The sequence below is a fragment of the Silurus meridionalis genome, chromosome 24 (genome assembly GCF_014805685.1).
Source record: "Silurus meridionalis isolate SWU-2019-XX chromosome 24, ASM1480568v1, whole genome shotgun sequence".
NCBI lineage: Eukaryota > Metazoa > Chordata > Actinopteri > Siluriformes > Siluridae > Silurus > Silurus meridionalis.
The window spans coordinates 3,945,197-3,967,778 of record NC_060907.1 but is presented as its reverse complement, the minus strand read 5'-3'; the positions used below and the strand labels follow the sequence as shown (position 1 = coordinate 3,967,778).

The window sequence follows — 22,582 nt, the reverse complement described above, 5'->3', positions numbered from 1 at the left end:
GATGGATGGATGGATAGATGTATGGATGGATGGATGGATGTATAGGAGGTTGTTTGCATAACCTAATGGATGGATGGATGGATGAATGGGTGGGTGGATGGATTTGTGTGGATGGATGGATGGATGGATGGATGGACGGATGGATGGATAGATGGATGGATAGATGAATGGATGGATCTGCAGGAGGTTGTTTGCATGGACTAATGGATGGATGGATAGATGGATAGATGGGTGGGTCAATGGATGTGTGTGGATATTTGTTTGGATGGATGGATGGATGGATTGATGGATGGTTGTTTGGATGAATGGATAGATGGCTGGATGCATGTGCAGGAGGTTGTTAGCATGGACTGATGGATAAATGGGTGGATGTATGTGTACATGGTTTGGATGGATTGATTGCTGGATGGATAAATGGATAGATTGATAAAAAATGGAAAATCAGTCCCCTGCTCACGTGTTCATCTCTGGGTTTCTCCCCAGCATTCTTTTCTCCAACAATTTGAAATTCACCACACATCATGCTAATGTGAACGACTCTTATGCAATTTGTCCCATTTAAGATGTTTCAATTTGTCATTATTGCATTAGCTGCTGATTGTGTGTGCATCTGTGTGTGTTCATGTGTGTGTGTGTGTGTGTGTGTGTGTGTGTTTGTGTGTAATGCTGCTGCTGATGATGATGGTGATGGTGATGATGATTGTAATTGTGCCTGGTGGGTATTCAGATTGGTACAGGGAGTCTGGAGAAACATTACACATTGTGCTTGTACATGAACATGAACATAAAAGCACACACACACACACACACACACACACACACACACACACACACACACAGAAAGAACGTGTCATTCTATGCATTTAGGAGTGAAACTCATAACAGCAAAGACTCCCATTGTAGTGTAGTTGGTCAAAGTTCACTCCAGAAGATGCAGCCCAAGACAGTGGTAAGACATTGGTGCTCCTGGAAGGATGGATGGATTGAAAATGAATAATTGGTGAGATGTACAGTATTGATGGTAGCTGTTTGGATATATAAATAAGTAAATAAATACATTGTTGGATCATTAGAACAAAGAGCAGCTGGGTGAACATTGGTTTAAATGGACTGCTTGATGGATGAGTAGATAAATGGATGGATGGAGAGATATATGATGGTGTATGGGGATGGTGTGATCAATAGATTGTTGGAGGTTTGGATAGATCAATAAATGGATGAATTGAATAGATGAGAACAGTTGGATGGAGGCTGGATGCAGAATTGGATAGATAATGGCTTGTTAGACAAGTAAATAGATGATGAATAGATTGTTAGATGGATGATAAATGGATGGATGGATGAATAGATGTATGGATGGATGATAAATGGATGGATGGATGAATGGTTGGATAGATGGATGGATGCATGGATGCATGGATAAATAGAAGGTTAGAAGAAAAAACAACTGAAAGAGATTGGTTTGCATTAATTGATTGATGGACGAGTGGATTAATGGATGTATGGGAAATGGATAGATGGAGAGATGTAAAGATGAGGTATGGAGATGGTTTTTGTTTAAAAAAAAGGAGATAAATAGATTGCTAGGGTTCGGATAGAATAATGAATAAATGGATGGATTGAATAGTTGGATACAGAATAGATGGATGTTGGACAAGTAAATAGATGATAAATAGATTGATGGATGGTTTGAAGGGTAAATAAATTTATAGATTGGACCTTTGGTGAAATGAAGAATGAAAAAGAAATAACAGCTTGATGAAGTTTAGTCTGTTTGGATGGATAGATCAGTAGATGGATGGTGGTTGCATGGAAGGATGATCTCTAGATTGTTGGAGGTTGAATAGTTGAGTGAATGGATGGTTAGAAGAAAGAACAAATGCATGGATTGTTTATTAAATGGACTGATTATGAAATGAAATACAGACTGTAGATGGACAGTGTGTATATCCATGCATATTGCGACTTACCTACAAAACACTAAATGGTTCTGATCCCATGTATCTCTCCAGTCGTCTAACACGCTACAACCCGTCACGCTCCCTGAGATCTCAAAACTCTGGGCTTCTAGTAGTTCCTAGAATAACAAAGTCCACTAAAGGTGGTAGATCATTCTCACATTTAGCTCCTAAACTCTGGAACAGTCTTCCTGACAGTGTTCGGGGCTCAGACACACTCTCCCAGTTTAAGTGTAGATTAAAAACATATCTTTTTAGCAAAGCCTATACATAACACACATCACATCATAACCTTGTGCTCCAGAACATCTGATCACATCACATTATCAACTTGTGCTTTTAATATCATGAACAGCAGCTACGCTAATTTCTCTTCACTACTTCTCTTTCTCTCCCCATCCTAAAGCATCCTGAGGTTGCTCCAGCTCCAGTCACGTTCTTCTAAATGTCTATTCCACTATCCATCTATCTATCCATCCATCCATCCATCCATCCATGTCCACAAGTCTATAAAACCATCCACTGATTGAAAATTGACTTCTGCCCTAAACAACAAAGTCTTCAATTCTTTAATTTCATCCGCATGTAATTATTAAGTCATTTGTCTAAACGCTATTGCATGCCCTACAACTGACTCCTTCTCTAATGATGATGATGGTGATGATGATGATGATGATGATTAATATCTTGCATGTTGTCTCTCAACCTCAATCTCAACTCTAAATGTGTGGACAAGGATTAAGGAGTAAATATACCTGGCAGGGTGGAATGAATTATACCAACACTGAATGTTCCAGGAGGGCTACACACACAAACACACACACACACACACACACACACACACACACACACACATATATATATATATATATATATATATATATATATATATATATATATATATATATATATATATATATATATATATATATATATACCTACCTACCTACCTTGTAACCAGATACCCCGTTGTATAGGGTTGTCTTCCATGTTCGTCCACCAGGGGGGACCCTGTGGCTGGTGGAGCAAATGTACCAGGTGTAGTGTTCCTTCTTTTATTTAACAGAAAGCCTATCTATCTATCTATCTATCTATCTATCTATCTATCTATCTATCTATCTATCTATCTATCTATCTATCTATCTATCTATCTATCTGTCTGTCTGTCTGTCTGTCTGTCTGTCTGTCTGTCTATCTATCTATTTACCTGCCTGCCTGTCTGTCTGTCTGTCTGTCTGTCTGTCTGTCTGTCTGTCTGTCCACCTATCTATCTATCTATCTATCTATCTATCTATCTATCTATCTATCTATCTATCTATCTATCTATCTATCTATCTATCATCTTGTAGCTATCAACAGTGTTGCATCATGTCCTCAGTCACTTCTGGGTTTGTCCACCAGGGGGAGCCTGTAGGTGGTTTAGCACGTGTAGCAGGCTCCATGTTTCCTCTGTTGACTGAGCTGAGAGCCAGTGATCAGCGTAATTTGACTTCAGCAGGTTTTAATTGTTAAACTGCTGAATGAGATTTTTTTTAAAGAAGATCTCACTGAGACAAAGAGTTCCTGCTTCATCTTTAACGACAGCAGTTATCCTCCGTAGATGTTCTGCTCATCACAACGACTATTTTTGCAAAATGATGTTCTGTCTTGAAATAGAAGAGGCAGGGGATTGATGATTAGGCTTCTACGCATGTGTGTGTGTGTGTGTGTGTGTGTGTGTTTGTCTAAAAAATGTCAGCAGTTTGTTGCGTGATGAAAGGCACTATCTGCTTTAGAGCATGTGTGTGTTTGTGTGTGTTTGAGTGTGTGTTCTAAACAGACCGACTACTGGTATACACACATATGTTTGAAGCTTGTTCTCTCGTTCAGTCATGCTCCAATTCCACCTCCCCAGGAACAGAAGCTCCTTCTGCAGAGGGATGGAACTGACTTTCAGGAGTCCGCTCGGTCACACTCCGTTTACTCTGACTCTCCAAACGCCGTCTGTAGGTAGTGGGATAAGCTTCAGACATGATGTGGTGATGGTTATCATTATATTTTCAAGCAACGCAAGCGTTTAAGAGGAAGGGAAAGAAAAACTGAAGAGGAGGAGAGATATGAGACGGACGTAACCGAGCCGAGCTGAGACGAGCTGAGCTTACCACTTTTATCTGTCCAAACATACCACTTAGAAGTGACGCTGATGCTTTCATCTGAATCTGGCAGCACACACACACACACACACACAAAGCCCCAACACAAGGTTGTCCCTATACAGGAGTGTCCCCACACAGGAGGCTCATTGGAACCGACTTGAACGTAGACGATGAGCCGAAGCAACGAGTATATCTGATCTCTATAAGAGTTCTTTAGATAGAAAACAGTTGTCTAGCATGGAATGTCCAGACCAGTCACCACTTCAATCCTATTTAACTTCTCTGGGATGAATTTTAAAGAAATCTCCAACTAGTAACGGAAAACCTTTGGCAAGTTTTACAAGAGACACGGCAAAGTATTTCAGAGAAACGAACTGTCTGGATGCCGAGAGCGTGTAAAGCTGTTGTTCATGCTAGGGAAGGATTTTTCAATAAAAACAAAAATATTAATTTGTTTGGTAAAAAAGGTTTAGGTTTCTCTCAAAAAACGATAAACAATTAGATGTTTCTGTACATCCAAAAATAGAACAAAAGCCTACAATTAATTAATAAATTAATTAATATTTGAAATTTTGTATTGTGGAGATGGAAGCTCAGTGAATGAGACGTTGAACATCGGCTTGTGAGTTCAAATTCCAGCACCACCAAGCTGCCATTGCTGGGCCCTTGAGGAAGGCCCTTAACCTTCAACTGCTCAGTTGTATAAATGTGATAATTGTAAGTTAACCTGGATAAGACCATTTGAAAAATGGTTACAATGTAAATGACAGTTTACTGTGTTTTAAGGAGAAAGATACCCCCCTTCACAACTGCAGGAAAACATGTGTGTATGCAGTAACTAAGCCAAAAAAACTTCCTGACTGTTCCACATTGCCTTCAAAATCTGCCTTCAAAATAAGCCAGAATAATAAATGAGCTGAAATGACAGATAAATTAAGCAACTCAGTTTGATAAAAACATTTTGTGAAGAGAATGCTGTATTACAGGATTTATAAGCTTTCAATTTCTTGTGATGAGCCAGTGATCCATGTAACAGATTTATTTTTTCTGGGAATCCTTCCTGAGGTGTCTCCATCCTGCTATTGGATGTATTCCAGCTCATGACATCAGGGCTCGTGGTGAAAGTCAGTGGAATGATGAAGTCTGAGAAATAAAACCAGGTTTAGTTTTATTGCGATATGCTTTAGGAAAAAGAAAAAGAAAAAAAAAAAAAACACAGAACAAAAACATAACACCTGAATGCACAAGGATCACGAGACAGTTTGTGTGGAAATCTGAGGCAACACCAGGAGTAATAAATCAGACATGAGGTCAAACAGAGGGGAAAAGCAGTTAGACAAGTCCAAATGTTACAGAAAAGAATGTTGTTTTAGTGGAAGATCTGTAGGCAGGCCAAAAACGTATCAAGTTTGGCTTACATTTGTCCAAAGGTTAATTGTTTTAAAGCATTACTTAGTAAATACTTTACATTACTCAGTAACTTTATATTATTGACCAACTACATTATTCAGAACTTTACACAATTTAGCAATTAATTTACATTGTTCTGTAATTACTTTACATCATTCTGTAATTACTTTATATTTTTCAGCAATTACTTTACATTATTCAATAACTATATTATTGAATAACTACATTCTTTAAAACTTACTTTACATAATTTAGCAATTAATTTACATTGTTCTGTAATTACTTTGAATTTTTAAACAATTACTTAACGTCATTCTGTAATTACATTTACAATTTACATTTTCCAGCATTTACTTTACATTGTTCTGTAATTACTTTACATTTTCCAGTAATTACTTTACATAATTCTATAATTACTTAACGTCATTCTGTAATTACTTTACATAGTTCAGCAATTAATTTACACTGTTCTATAATTACTATAATTTTTCAACAAGTAATTTACATTGTTCAGCCATTACATTAGATTACTTAGTAATTACATCTATCAGTAATTATTTTACATCATTCTGTAATCACTTTACATTATTTAGTAATTACTTTACATTGCTCAGTAATTTAATCAGTAAATACATTATTCTGTAATTCATTTTTACATTATTCAGCAATTATTTGATATTATTTAGTAATTATTTTACATTACCGAACATGAGACTATTTTTAGGAAGGGGTCTGAGCTCAGTTGTGTTAGAACTCATTTATGATTCCTTTTTATAGTGCTGCATTTTGCTTTTTATCTCTTTCTTTTTTTTCTTTTTGCTAATAAGCCTCTTTTTTAAGTGTTTACTGTACACACAGAGTAAGGAAGTATTTTTATCTCATCGCTGTACCTTTATTACCTACTGTAGGTTTACCTTTTCAGAGTATTTTCCTTCACTACATTTAAACTTGTAAAAATTACTTTTTACTCCAGTACATGTCTGAAAAACATGATGTTTCTCACTATTTTTAAGTGAAAACAGAGTGTTAAATGAGAAGCTGTGACGAGAGCATGAGTGTATCCCCATGGTTATATCTATAGAAAGACTCTGTCCTTATAAAGGTGTGATGTGCAGAAGAATGGCACACTGCCAAGTCTCACCTCTTACTACTTTTATTCTCAAGTAGAAATGTAAAAGAAGTTATTCTGATTCTGGAGTCATATTTATGAGGAATTTTGGGGGGTTAGTACTTTTACTCCACCACCTCAGAGAACTTAAGCACATAAGTACATTTCATGACCTAAATTTACAACAAAAACAGCAGGCTGACAGCATTTATTCCATCAGGACACACTCTGCTTCTACAGTACAACTTGTTTTACATGATTATGGCAGATCTTCTGTTAGTTGATAGTGTACACATGCAGCCTTCCTCTTTTCCTTTACTGCTCACACAGCTGCATTTCTCAAAAAACAAATGACCGGTTGCATCTCTACTGTGTTGTTATTCCAACAAATAAACATCTAAACTAACCAGAGGCCATTTATTAAATACTATAAACAAATATTTTCAGATCATATGACATTACTCATTTGTGGTGGGTGTTATTGTGTTGTGAATACATTATTTAGTAATTGCCTCTCATCGGTCAGTTATTAATTTACATTACTTAGTTTACGTACTTTACTGAGCGTTATGTTGGTGGAAAATGTGTACTGGGGCAAACAACATTTAGTTTAACATTTAATGTTTGTCCCAAGATTATTCATCTTAAAGCATAATACTCAGAAATTACTTTACATAACTCACTAATTACTTTACAGTACTCATGAATTACTTAGCATGACCCAGTAATTACTTTACATTACTCAGGAATTATTTTTAATTACTTAGCAATTACTTTACATTACTCACTAATAACTTTACATTACTCACTAATAACTTTACATTACTCACTAATTACTTTACATAGTAAGTACTTTACATTACTAAGTAACTATTTTAAAAGACAGCATTTATTTTACATTACCCAGGAATTACTTAAAATATATCAGCAATTACTTTACATTACTCAGGAATTACTTTACAATACTCAACTATTAATTTACTTTACTCAGCAAATACTTTACATCATTAGTAAATACCTTACATTATTTTGTGTTTTATTTATATTACTCAACGATTATTCTACATTACTCAGCAATTACTTTACATAATTTGCATTACTCAGCAATCATTTTACATAATTAACATTACTCTGTAATTAAATTAAACTATTAGGCAATTACCTTACATTACACAGTAATTACTTTACATTACGTAGCAATTACTTTACATAATTGACAGTACTCAGTAATTAATTTAAACTATTAGGTAATTACTTTACATTACACAGCAATTATTTTACATAATTTACATTACTGAGTAATTACTGTACATTACTAAGTGATGACTGCATGATTTACATTACTCAGCAATTACTTTACATAATTTACATTACACATTAATTACTTTACATTTCACAGCAATTTCCTTAAATTACTAGCAATCGCTTTACATTTCTTAGCAAATACTTTAAGCTATTAAGCTATATTTTAAATTATTTAGTATTTACTTTAAATTACTTAGAAACTACTTTACATAATTCAGTAATTATTTTGAATTATTCAATAATTACGTTACATTATTTAGTAATTACTGTGCCTCAGTCCATAATCACTTTATATTACTCAGCAATTATTGGATATTAATCAGTTATTACTTTAAATTATTTAGTAATTACTTTACATTACTCAGCAATTACATTATTCTGCAATTACGTTACATTGTTCAGTAATTAATATACATCATTTAGCAGTTCGTTCACATTGATCCATATTCATTTGACATTGTTCTGCAATCACTTTCAATTACTCAGCTTACAAGATTCTAAAGATAATCTATTTCCATTGATTGCCCTTATTCGTAAGTCTTATATTTACTGTCGTCTCTATAAAAGTCTATCGCAGCTCGTTCTTGGTGATTATTAGAACAGACCACGACAACAGCGTGAAGTTTTCTGTGGTCATTATATTTAAAAATAAAAACCTCAAATTGTTCTCAATGACACATGACAAGCCGAAACATTTTGTCTAAAAGAACGAACAACTGCTCGGGAGCGTTTACAGCTGTGATCTCGTACATAAGAACGACAACAAACTTCACTTTTATTAGACTATAAGTAAGCGAGATTCGTTCTCGGATTAAAAAGGAACTGTGGTGTAGGAGGAAATAGAGGCTGTTCAAGAGAAACCCCCAATGAGAAGAAACAGTGACTTCGCCCCACCTGTTGTTCATTAGTGGCCTGTAAAAGAAGACCACGCAAAAGTTTTTTACGTGCGCACGTATTCGCGATATCGATAACAATATTTTACACTATTTTGCACACATTTCATTCCCGATGCGAATTCCGTGACGAATAAATTGTCTCAAGCAGCGAGACTAGCAGTTCCTCGGGTAACAGCACCGTTTCCATGTGTCGCTCTGTGATTTCATTTCCCTCCTCGCGTTTCCTCCTCCTCCTTCCCACAAGATTACCAGCGCGACTAAAAGGTGACACGGTGGTGCTTATTATTTAATAATAAAGTGCTGCTACGCTCCAATTAAATCGAGGGCCCAGAGTTTCTCCGGATCCGAGCACTTAACTCACGCACACCAGATGTTGCATTTTGAGGAACATTTCTCAGCGGCTAGGACGGGGAAGATGATTTGTCGATACGAACCCCAAAGCTCTCTATTATTCCGGTTTGCATGGTTAATTAAAATGTCGATTTCATGGCTGTAGAATTACTTGTGATGCTAGCTGATCTCGGGTATAGCTAGCCTCCATGAGGAAGTAGATGAGCTTTTAGGATGTTCCTGTTGATCATCGAAGTCTCACTGACATCAGTTTAACATCAGCCCTGAAGGTGAATAGATGTTTATCAAGCAAATAGGAAATGGACTATGAAAACACATTCCTCGCTCAGCAGTAGGCCGCCAAACTAATGTAAAGCAGATCTTCATTAAACTGGATCTGTGCACACTGTCATGCTGGAACAGGTTTGGATCTTCTATTGAAGGGAAATTAACTTTCTGCATCCATGATGATCCTTTGTCTGTGAAGATCCTCAGTCGTCCAGGTGTGCTTATCTGGAACTCGAGTCACGTCGACGCAATTCTACCAGGTTCGATCGAAAACCGTCCGAGCAGCTTTTGATGCGTCTTGCGTTTTGATTTTGGTAATTCGAGGTACGCGGATGTAAGCTTTCAGTTTTCACACCTTTCGTTGCCGATGAGCAACTTTTGGGAAACGGATGCAAACAAGAGTGAAGCGTTTTCATAGGAAGCTGATGGTTTCGGATGTATCCTGATCAGTGTAGTCCCCGAGCCCCCCATTATGAAATGGTGTGCAAATGCATGCAATCAGGGGATTGTATTATTATTAATTATTATTTTTATATTAAAATTGTTCCCAATATTTAAATCTTTTTTATTTATATATTAATTTTTGCTCTGTTTTTTTTTGTCACTTAGATCACATTAAAGTTTTTCTATTTTAAAAACCTACAATTTTATAAAGGACTTTTTATATCCACCCTTTTGAAAATGACTGTTAGACTAAAAACCACTGTATTGTAATTGGGGACTATTTTCAGAGTAACGCGGTGAGATGTTAATGGCACCTAGGAAATTGGAACAAGCCCATGATGTTAAAAAAAATAATAATTAAGCAAAACAGCCCAGTGACAGTGGCACGGCTCTCAGGAACGACCGGAACTAAGCAGCTCAAACCGGTTTGGCAAATTGGAAAATGAATGAAAAATGACTGGAGTTTGTGACTAAAATATATGAGAGAAAGATAAAGTTGGCTAATAGTAACAGTGTGTGTGTGTGTGTGTGTGTGTGTGTGTGTGTGTGTGTGTGTGTGTGGCTAATTTGAGAAGCCACATGAGGAACGCATCAGCAGCACCGTTGTCGTATAATGTGCCAGAGGAAACCACGCTGGTTCAAGAACTTTATGTGGCTTCAGGGCAGGATTGCAACATCTCCAAACACGAGCCCCTTCATTTCCACATGTGCTCTGTATATTTCTCCAGAATGAGATGAACATCTAGGCTTCCATCGTGTTTATCGACTACCGAACACACACGCATACGCACACTCAATCCAGGTCAAGCCAGGCGTGAAATCTCTCTATTTGATTTGCTTCCATGATGCTTGCTTCTTGTTTCTTTGCTTTCATTCTCCTTTTTTTTAAGACAATTTGTAAGTAGATGTTTGCTAGCTGTCATGTGATGGCTGGAACCTGGCCAAACCTGAGTGATGGAGAAAATAGATGTGGATAAAGTATGTTCGGTGCTTAAACTTCAGCATCCTGCACTGATTTCCGACCTCCTCAACACCACCACACCTTTGAGATAAGCTGAAGCTGGAACCGGAATTGGAACCTCCTAAACATCTGGATGTCATGGTGCAATCTCAGGGATGCTCTTGTAGAAGAATGAACACATGATATTTCTGAGCACCTTCTACCTTTTTTTTCTGCTCCTCAGAGTCACATATCCTGGTCTCCATTTTGGAGGTTAGGCTTTTTGCCTGCAATTCTTCCATGGAGTCCACTTCTGGTCAGACTTTTGCAGACAAAAGATATTTGTACCTGGATCCCACTGATTTGTGACAGTCTGATGGCACTGCTGGACATCACCAACCTTGAATGGAACTAAGCATAATGTGTCTTTTATCCACAGCATTAAGTTTCCTTGGTTGACCGCCGTGTCTACGCTCCACCACATCTCCTGTTTCTTTGTGCTTCTTCATAATGGCTTGAAGAGCACCTTTTGAAACTCCAGTCTGCTTTGAGATCTTTGCCTGGGGGAAACCTTGCTGATGCAGTAGATCTACCTTGGGACTTGTTACTATGCTCAGTCTTGCCATGATATGAAACAACCTCATAGTGGCAGAGTTTGGCTCCTCCCCCATCTGAAGCTCCTTCACAGCTGTTTCTGTTTCAGTTAATGACTGGGTTTCAACCTACATGTGAAACTAATGATCATGAACACCTGCTTGGTAGAATTGGTGAATCCTACACCTGACTCTGATCCTACAGAATCTCTGACTTTGTACAGAGTGTGCAGAAGTAAAACATGAAAGACGGAAAGAGGTCACAGCAAATATTAATCTGATTTAATTTCTCTTCTATTCATTTACTTTAGTTTTTGTTCACTGAATGAAAAGAAATGGGTAACGAGCTTATTCTGAACAAGCTTTATTTTCGTTCCACATCACGTCGTCACGTCATCAAAACCAATTTCTCGTTGCTTTGAACAAATTGCAAATGCTTTGGTACGTTCATTTAATCGATTATCTACAATTGTTTATGTTCATGCTGATTCATAATCAGTTCATTGTATGTCACTGAATGCTAAATGGTTAAAGCAGTTGTATGAATCTGTCAGGATTCAAATTTATTTTGTAAACGTGACTTGAATTGACGAATTGTGCAGATGAAACTCGAATGTCACTAATGAAGGTGAGTGAAAGGCATCAGATCAACCAATGATCAACTCGTTCTTTATACTCATACTGACACTTAATGACGAAACTATTTTAACGATTTTGTTTGTGAACAACCACAAAAACATTTCTGATGGCAATGAGATATTCATTCACACAAAGACTTACTATTGAGAGATGAATGAAGGGTTTTGAGAAAAGTACAGGTGTTTTAAGAAATCCAATGTGTTGTGCTGTTTGTACAAATTGTTAACTGAGAAAAACTGTAATTCAATGTGTGTATGTGCGTATCAAAACATTTTCTGTAATGCTAAAGCAACAAACAACAACAGAAATTGAACAAGAAATAAAGTGAAAATAATACAAATGAGGTAGATGGGTGGTTATGGGGGTAGGTGGGGGTTGGGGTAGATGGGTGGTTATGGGGTAGGTGGGGTTAGGGTGGATGGGTGGTTATGGGGTAGGTGGGGTTAGGGTGGATGGGTGGTTATGAGGGGTAGGTGGGGTTAGGGTGGATGGGTGGTTATGGGGTAGGTGGGGTTAGGGTCGATGGGTGGTTATGGGGCAGGTGGGGGTAAGGGTGGATGGGTGGTTATGGTGGTAGGTGGGGTTAGGGTGGATGTGTTGTTATAGTGGTAGGTAGGGGTTAGGGTGGATGTATGGTTTTGGTGGTAGGTGGAGGTTAGGGTGGATGTGTGGTTATGGTGGTAGGTGGGGGTTAGGGTGGATGGGTGGTTATGGGGGTAGATCTGTCTGTCTGTCTGTCTGTCTGTCTGTCTGTCTATCTATCTATCTATCTATCTATCTATCTATCTCTCTCTCTCTCTCTCTCTCTCTCTCTCTCTTTCTGCGCACACGAAACGACCTCGGTAGACTATTTAGCGCACACCCATTTAAACACACACGCGCGCGCACACACACACTCGCGCGCACACACACCCGTAAACCTGAACGCTCGCTCTCTCGCGCGCGCTCTCACTTCGAGCCGCACATAAGCCACATGCTGTACCGCGCGCGCTCCGGACTCCAGATCCGAACGGGGAGAAGATCCTGATCCTGATCCTGACCCGAAGGCGCGCACTCTGTCAATCCTAGTCTGGATTATGAGCTCGCATTAACTGGAAGAGTCTCTAATCTTTCATTGCTTTTTTTCCCCTTTTCTTTTCTTGTTGTTTTTGGCGCGGATGATTTGCTGCAACGGAATCCGCCGCGGACGCGGCACCAGGGGTTTGGCGATACAGCAGCGCGAGACGATCCGGGTAAATTCTTTATCATGTAGTTCTGTGTGTTTGAGTGTGTGTGTGTGTGTGTGTGTGTGTGTGTGTGTGTGTGTGTCCGTTTGAGTTGCGTTAATAACTTGATTGTAATTAACACCACTTGAGACCACATAGACAGTGATTTGACCTACAGTAGGATTCACACCTGTAGAGTTCAGTGCGATTAAACACAGAATTACCATCAGATCAAACTCTCAACATGCTGCTTTAACAAGTACAGCAAGAATAACAACCAGAAGTGGCCAGAACAGTGTTGCATGAACACTACAATGTTACATTGACACTGTATTATGTTTCATTAACATTTATCCCGAATTCTTCTACAGCTTTGCATTAACACCTACAATGTAGAATTAACACCTACAATTTAGAATTAACACCTACAATGTAGAATTAACACCTACGATGTAGAATGAACACCTACAAGGTCACATGAAATGTTTTTATTAATGCATTTTATTTGCATTTGTTTAATTGTATTCACATTATGAAGAATTAACACCTATAATGTCGAATAAACACCAATCATTGTTGCATTAAAACCTACGATGTTACATTAAGACATGTACCATGTTTTTCAACACCTGGGCTGGAATTAACAACCTACACCACACAAGGCTCTTTGCATTACTGTAACACCCACAATGCAGAAATAACACTGTCCAGTGTTGCATTAACACCTACAATATAAAATAATCAAATTGAATCAAATAAACACCATTCAGTGTTGCATTAACCCCCTATAATGTAGAAATACCACCGTTCATTAACATTGCATTAACATTGGACCTCCAATTAACACCTGCGATGTTTGCATGACTGTAAAATTGTTGCATTAACACCTACAATACCGTATTTACACTGCATAACATTGTATTAACTTATTAAATGTAGTATTAACACCACCCAGTGTTGCATTAACACCTACAGTGTAGAATTAACACCACCCAGTGTTGCATTACAGCTACAATGTAGAATTAACACCACCCAGTGTTGCATAAACACCTACAATGTAGAATTAACACCACTCAGTGTTGCATAAACAGCTACAATGTAGAATTACACCACCCAGTGTTGCATAAACACCTACAATGTAGAATTAACACCACCCAGTGTTGCATAAACAGCTACAATGTAGAATTAACACCACCCAGTGTTGCATAAACAGCTACAATGTAGAATTACACCACCCAGTTTTGCATTAACTCCTACAATATAGAATTAACACCACCCAGTGTTGCATTAATACCTAAAATGTAGAATTGACACCACCCAGTGTTGCATTAACACCTACAATGTAGAATTGACACCACCCAGTGTTGCATTAACACCTACAATGTAGAATTGACACCACCCAGTGTTGCATTAACAGCTGCAATGTAGAAATAACACCACCCAGTTTTGCATTAACTCCTACAATATAGAATTAACACCACCCAGTGTTGCATTAACACCTACAATGTAGAATTGACACCACCCAGTGTTGCATTAACAGCTGCAATGTAGAATTAACACCACCCAGTTTTGCATTAACACTATAATGTAGAATTAACACCACCCAGTGTTGCATTAATACCTACAATGTAGAATTGACACCACCCAGTGTTGCATTAACACCTACAGTGTAGAATTAACACCACCCAGTGTTGCATTAAAACCTACAGTGTAGAATTAACACCACCCAGTGTTGCATAAACAGCTACAATGTAGAATTAACACCACCCAGTGTTGTGTTAACACCTACAATGTATCAGAAAGACTGTACCGTATTTTATTAACACCTGGGCTGGAATTGACGCCTACATCACACTAGTGTTTTTGACAGCTATATATTAACACCTACAGTGCCGTATTAAACCGTACAGTGTTGCATTAACACCTGAACTGGAATTAACCCCAACACACAAGGTTTTTTCCATTAACACCTGACAGTGTTTCACCTACGATGTGGAATTAACACCAAAGAGAGTTGCACAAACACCTAGATTGGAGCTTGTCACAGTTGAAACACCTTAACTACAATGCACAAGGGGTCTTTCAGGGGATTTTGTTAACACCTGGAGCACAGGAGTAATTCCAACACCCTCGAATTAACACCTACAATGTAAAACACACTGATCTGGATATGCATTGTTTATGTCATGCTGGACTCAACATGTGCTAAATAATCACTCTGAGCATTACATTTAAATGTGTGTGTGTGTGTGTGTGTGTGTGTGTGTGTGTGTGTACATAATATTTTGCATTGTACATTGTAATATGTGGTTTGTCTTTTTTTCTCCCGCTGTCCTCTGAGACCGCAGTCCCTCGGGGTAAAATTTGCGATTTCTTGAAAAAATCTGTGGTGTTTAAGTGTTTGATTCACCACACACACACACACACACACAAACACACACATACACACAACCTCACGCTGATACAGAACTGCAAGTCTTCTGCCTGCATGGTCAAACCAGTTCTACAGGTGAACTATGAAAGCTATGAATTTTTGGAATAACCGAGCTGCAGCTCTTGAGTCTGGAGGCTCACTTGATTTCCTGAAAAAGCTGCATGACTCTAAGAACCATCTAGAAAGTAATATTTTAAAAAAATTCTCTAAAATTTGAATGATAAATTAGTTTCTTCACACTTGAAGGGGTCGTGGTGTTGACCTGCCATTTGGCTCAGAGTTTGAGACCTAGCCTCTTTTCCTCTCTATTAAAATAATCCCCTGCTTGGATGAATATTTGGACGAGTTGATGCTTTGACATGGATGGTGGCGTTTTTTTATTCCAGAGAAGGTTGTTAGCAATGTTTTGTTGCTCCTCACACTTCACACAGAGGCTTATTATTGTATGGAATCAAACACATTGATAAAAAAAAATCTTAGATGATTCCGTTCCAATTCCGTTCTGTCGACGAAAAACTAAGATTTTTCGACTCCTGCGAATGATCCGAATCACAGATCAAACAGGATGCAGACCAAACGAGTTAGAAGCCGCAAAGAAGGCAAATCGGAGACGTTATCAACGGCGCGGCGGTCCGTTCAGAGCTTGCTTTGTGAGCCACCTCCACTGAATCACAACACTGACTAATGCTACATTGAAAAGCAAGTGAAATCTGTGCAGTGGGTGTTTTGGACCTCACACTCTCGCTCCCTCACTCACTTACTCTCTCTTTCTCTCTCTCTCTTTCTCTCTCTCTTTCTCTTTCTCTCTTCGTTTCTTTCTTTTCTGTCTTTTTGCAGAACTGAGGCAGCCAACCTCTACCAGTTCCGTAAGTGTCTGAGACGACTGCTACGCATCGCTTCTCCACTTCCTTTGTTCGTTCCACGCTCTCGCTCTAGCGATCTACATGGAGCCCCGGGGGTCATGGAGCCAGGCTGAGGATCCCCTCGTTGGGAACTTTAACGTGTCTGGATTCCAAACCGGAGTCCCCTGGGCGCCGTTAATGACAAGGATAATGGAGAACCAGTCGGAGAGCCAGATATCGAACCAGACCGCGCCATTTATCGGCAGTACCACGGTGATTACGGCATTCATATCGTTAACCGTGTTCATCGTGGGGGTCATTGGGAACACGCTGGCCATCTACGTGGTGCTGCGGTATGTCAAGATGAAGACAGTAACCAACATCTACATTCTGAACCTTGCCATAGCCGACGAGCTCTACCTCCTGGGCCTGCCGTTCCTGAGTACACAGAACGCCCTTTCGTATTGGCCGTTCGGGTCCTTCTTGTGCCGCGTGGTCATGACGACCGATTCCCTCAACCAGTTCACCAGCATCTTCTGCCTCACGGTAATGAGCATCGACCGCTACCTGGCTGTCGTTCACCCTCTGCGCTCCAGCAGGTGGCGCCGGCCCCGCGTGGCAAAAGTGGTAAGCGCGGCAGTGTGGGTCACGTCGTTCATAGTGGTGCTGCCGGTGGTGATCTTCTCAGACGTCCAGGACAGTTTCTATTCCTGCAACATGAGCTGGCCAGAGCCTCGAAGCTTTTGGCCGGTGGCCTTCATCCTCTACACGTCGGTTCTCGGCTTCTTTGCACCGTTGCTCGTGATATGCGCATGCTATGTGCTCATCGTGGTGCGGGTGAAGGCTTCGGGAGCGCGGGCCGGGTTCGGGAGGCGGCGCCGCTCTGAGCGCAAGGTCACTCGCATGGTGGTGGTCATCGTAATGGCTTTCGTTTTCTGCTGGCTGCCGTTCTACATGATCAACATTGTGAACCTCATACACATCGTCCCTGAGAACAATGTGACGGTGGGCATCTACTTCTTCTCAGTCATTTTCACGTACGTCAACAGCTGCGCCAACCCGGTTCTCTATGGCTTCCTGTCGGATAACTTCAGGCAGAGCTTCCGGAAGGTGCTGTGCTTGCGAAGGGCCAACGGCGTGGAGGACGGCGAGCCGAGCGCGCCACGCACTGACAAGACGAGCGCTTTCGATGGCTTCCTTCCTGTCAGGAACGACCAAACCAATGGGCACGTGACCAACAACCAGGTACACACAAACACACACAGTGTGACTGAGTGGGTGGAGCTTAATATATATATGACTAATCAGTCTACTATCTAATCATTTGACTAACTTTTTCTCCATTTTACACAATATCATAGCGTAACAGAAGTTAATCAACTAGCCAGCTATGCTTAGGCTATTTCTTTAAACAAGCTGGGTCAATAATTTACCAAAACAATCCGCGCTCACTATCAAGCTAGCTAACAGTTCATAATCTATTGTACTTTGTTATTAAAACCAATATGCAAGTTTGCTAGCATGCTAACCAATATTAGGCTAAGCTTTAAGATAAGATATACCTTTATTTGTCCCACAGTGGGGAAATTTCTTAGCAAAGTTTGCTGTGTTTAGTTTAACCATTGAGATTTGGTCGCAACGTTCGCTAGCGAGAGCTGCATAAGAAAGTTGGTGTCGGGGGGAAACGGCACTCGAAAGCTAGCTAAATTGGAGCGACATCACTTGATGCGGTTTGTGATTGGCTAATGAAGTGTACGTGAAGCTCCGCCTCTGTGGATGAACAGTCACCTGTCGCACAGCAAACTGGGTATGCACGTTTGGGAATAATGATTGTATGGGGACATAAACACTATCTGGGTGTGTTGTAGTGTCTGTGTGTGTGTGTGTGTGTGTGTGTGTGTGTGTGTGTGTGTCCTTTAAATGGATGACATGCCCTTATTTAAAGCTGTCGCGTTATCTGGATGGCCCATTGAACACTAGTTTGTTTGACGTCAAGGGAACTCGAGCGTGTGTGTGCATAACACCGCGCTGTGTGCGTGCGTGCGTGCGTGTGTGTGTGTGTGTGTGTGTGTGTGTGTGTGTGTGTAAATTATGTATCTAAGCGGTGCATGTGTGCAACGTATATATAAATTGTATATTGTAAATTGTTGTGCATGCCCACGCGTGGTTGTGTGCTGAGCAGCCAGGAACCCTCTGCCGTGCACTACAAGTGTTTGTGTGTGTGTGTGTGTGTGTGTGTGTGTGTGTGTGTGCATACGGAGGTGTGTTTGTGGACAAAATAGCTGAGAGGTTTGTGTACATAACACTATTGGGGTTTTAAACGTCTCAATGTCAAAAAAACAAACAAAAAAAATATATACGGTCAACCGAACAATTAAATACTTGCCTGCCATTTTTTGCACTGAGAGAGTTTACACACTTAAAGAATATATGTGTGTGTGTGTGTGTGTGTGTGTGTGTGTGTGTGTGTGTGTGTGTGTAGTTGTTCTTACGAAATTATGTTTCCAAGCCATTGTGCTTAAACACCAGGTATAAAGTGTCCCTGTAATCTTGTAAATACCCCCTTAGTTCACATGATGGTTGGACGGTAGGGGGTTTCCATTGTGTGTGTGTGTGTTTGTGTGTGTGTTTGTGTGTGTGTGTGTGTGTGCGTGTGTGTTTGTGTGTGTGTGTGTCCTGTTCCACCGGTGACATGCCCTTATTTAGACCCGTTACCTTATCTGATGCAGTGCCGCATGGGCAATCTCATTCGAACTCTTGCGGTTTTGTGTGACTTGTAGGGCATTTAAGCGTGAATTTCAGTGTAAAACGCTTGACCTCGGCTGAGTGAAAAGAGAGAGAGAGACGCGAGAAAAGAAAAACGCTTTGTTACAAACTCGGACAAAACAAACAGTAGGCACTCACACCGAGATCCAAAACATCACGTCAGTGTTTTATCGCGTAAACCTCAAGTCTAAAATGTGTTACGGTTATAAATCTAACAATTTCTATATGGTAACGATCAGATAAAACCTTTAAACACTGTGTTTTCCACGGACCGTTATTACTGACGCACCAAATGCGAAACTCTGGAGAAGCTGCAGAACGAAAAATGAAGGAACTGAGAGAAAACAGCGAGGGGCAAAGAGAAGATCCAGACCAAAGAAAAAAAAAACGTCAGAAAGTTTCAGAAGTTTGGAATCATTTCGAACTAAAACATAAAGAAAACAACGCACAGCGATTACTGTTTTTTTTTCAAAAAAGTCATTTGAAATAGATTTTTTAAATATTTTTATTTATATACAGTGTGATCAAACAGTACCTCCGAAAAACCACGTCGCGATACCATGCGAGATTTAAGAAATAAATATGATTGAGAATAATTATGAGTTTAATTAATGAGTAAACAAATTTTTCCCCGTAACTTATTGTATACGCAGCCACTGCAGAGGGACGTTTTGAACGCAGCGTATTTGTTTTTTGTCGTAATGTTGCAATCAAATGCACCGAATGATCCCAATGACCTTATTTTCTTGCTCGTATTTAGTATTTGCTCTTTGATAAAAGAAAAAAATGACTTCTTATCTGATTAATCGATGGAATAACCGTTAGAATACTCGATTACTAAAATAATCATTAATTCATTAATGAATCAATAATTATCGAAAAACATCGGAATTTGTTCTTTGTAAACCAAATATTTCATTAACACACTGTGATACATGAAATTAAGTCTGAGTGATTGTTTGATGTCAAATCTTTTAAATGTTCCAGTTAAAACTAAATATTTCAGCTTTGTTTTGTCAGGAGTTCGGCCCAGAGCTGTGTTTCCCATCAGCCACTTCTCCCTCATATGACTTGATCTCATGTCAATAATCACTGGCGAGCGGCAGCTCAGTGCTCAAGATGTTGAATTTATGATCTGAAAGTTCAAATTGTACGCATGAGATAATTGTAAGTTGGTCTGTGTACAGGTGTTTCGCCAAATGTCGTCCGATTCCAGTTTCAGATTGATGAGCATGTGTATAGAACCGCACAGAGGATGCTAACTCCGCTAGCCTCACAGGGGAATGTAATCCTCGCAATCCTGTCCCGCGTCATGTAATATATATTTATAGCTTAAGAGCAATTAAGCGCGAAACTGTTTACATTCGGGAACGGTTGGGAACTTAAATGAGTTCGCTGCGATTGTTTGTATTGTCAACGTTTGATTTTCACATTGAAATGTTTACACTGTAAACGGTACAATCGGACCTTTAAACCGTAACCTCAAGTTTTTTTCAAAAGATGAACGTATGGCAATCTCGACGACGTTCTGAGCCGGGCTGCGGTTCTGCAGTAGGTTCTATGAGGATTGTTGTTCTACAGTGCAGGTTAACGTGTGTGTGTGTGTGTGTGTGTGTGTGTGTGTGTGTGTGTGTGGGAGGTGAAGATGGAGGGATTGTGAGGTTAATACTTAGCGGCAGGTGTTGCATCGCTAAAGCCCATAGACTGAAAGTCCACAAGGGCAGTGTAGCACAAGGCACCGAGAGGCCGCAGGCGGAAGAAACGGACGAATGAACTCATATCCTGTCTCGGGTTTTTATCACCATGGCGCTCTGTCTCTCTATCTGTCTGTCACCTGTCTGGTTTCTCTCAGGAAGCTTTTCTTAGCGCCAATGGATTTTTCTTTAATGATCCAAATCCATTTTTTGTCATATACAAATCTAATGTGGCACAAAATCATCAACATACACTACCAGGCCAAAAGTATTGGGATACCTGGAAACTGTTAGCATGAAATTTTGCCTTCACTTGTACTAGGAGACCCAAACCCATTCCTGCTCTTGTGAAAACCTTGTGATGAATGTGAACACTGACTGGACCCCAGGCCTCCTCACCTCACCCTACATTAATACCTGTCTTTAGATAACTAGTGAATCTCCAGAAATCTTCACAGAAACTAGTGGAACATCTTCCCAAAAGAGTGGAGCTTTTTATAAGAAGCAAAAAGAAGCACATAGCAATCTTACATTTGGGTGTCCACAAACCTTTGGTCATTAAGCATACTGGTTTTCCAAGCCTCCGTTGGTCCAGACCCAAAACCTCACCAGGTGCTCAGTGTGTTATAAACGAGTGCTCACCAACTCGCCTGGAGACACACTGCTCTATAAATCCTGCGTTCCGATCCTGGCTGTAATGTCTCCTGTAACAGCGTCCTTGCCTGTCCTTGAGTGTCCCATGACTTTATTAGTTCAAAACAAGTTTGTCGCAGTAGGTCGGAGAGACGTGACCTACCCAGGAGGAGCTGCGATTTACAATTAACTTTTTTTGAGCGAGAAAGTCGAGAATATAACCCAATGTAGCCAAGTACAATCTTCATATCGCAATATAAATATACTTGTATATCATTGTAAATTTACAGCGTATAATAGTTCATTTTTAAACTTTATATCTGTATATACTGTACTATATCAGGTACTGTTTTTACACAGAATTTCATTCATTCTTTCCATCCTTCCTTCATTCCCTCCCTCAATATGCGCCATTCTTGAAGCCTAATAACCCATATAGCTAGCGTTAGCGACAACCAGGAAGTGGTAGCGATTTCGTGCATGTGCAAAACTGATTTTTTTTACAGTGTATTACAAATCTTATCTCCGGTACAGAGCGAGTAGCACAGTGACACTGCGCTAACTCTAGTTTCTTGTTTATACTGCTGGCATTGTTGTGTAAGTTTTGTATATGTTTTGTTGTGTATATTATCTATCTATCACTCTATCTATCTATCTATCTATCTATCTATCTATCTATCTATCTATCTATCTATCTATCTATCTATCTATCTATCTATCTATTAGCATTAGCTGATGTAGCATTACTCTGCTAGCTGTTCAGCATGTCAGTTTGACTTTGAATAAAGGAAGTTGACCTTGAAAATTAACACAGGATTCTTTTGAACCTTGATTGTTCTTTTTACTGAAGTCGGGTCTCAGACTATTCAGCCCAAACATGGCCGACGCTGAGGTGATTAGCCGGCCGGATTCGGTTAACGATTGTCGATGCTCTCTGGGGTTGAAAGTTTAATTGTGACTTG

The 22,582-nt window shown here is 39.6% G+C and overlaps 1 protein-coding gene across 1 annotated transcript in view; it reads left to right on the top strand.

Moving 5' to 3' along the window:
* Positions 1-12,931: 12,931 nt before the first annotated feature.
* The window catches only part of LOC124378391 (somatostatin receptor type 5), a 28,666-nt gene continuing 19,015 nt past the window's right edge, over positions 12,932-22,582 (top strand). The window contains exons 1-2 of the mRNA XM_046838056.1: positions 12,932-13,278; positions 16,523-17,772. Of these exons, the coding sequence (XP_046694012.1) occupies positions 16,630-17,772 (1,143 nt within the window). The 5' untranslated portion in view covers positions 12,932-13,278; positions 16,523-16,629. The remainder of the gene's footprint in view (positions 13,279-16,522; positions 17,773-22,582) is intronic.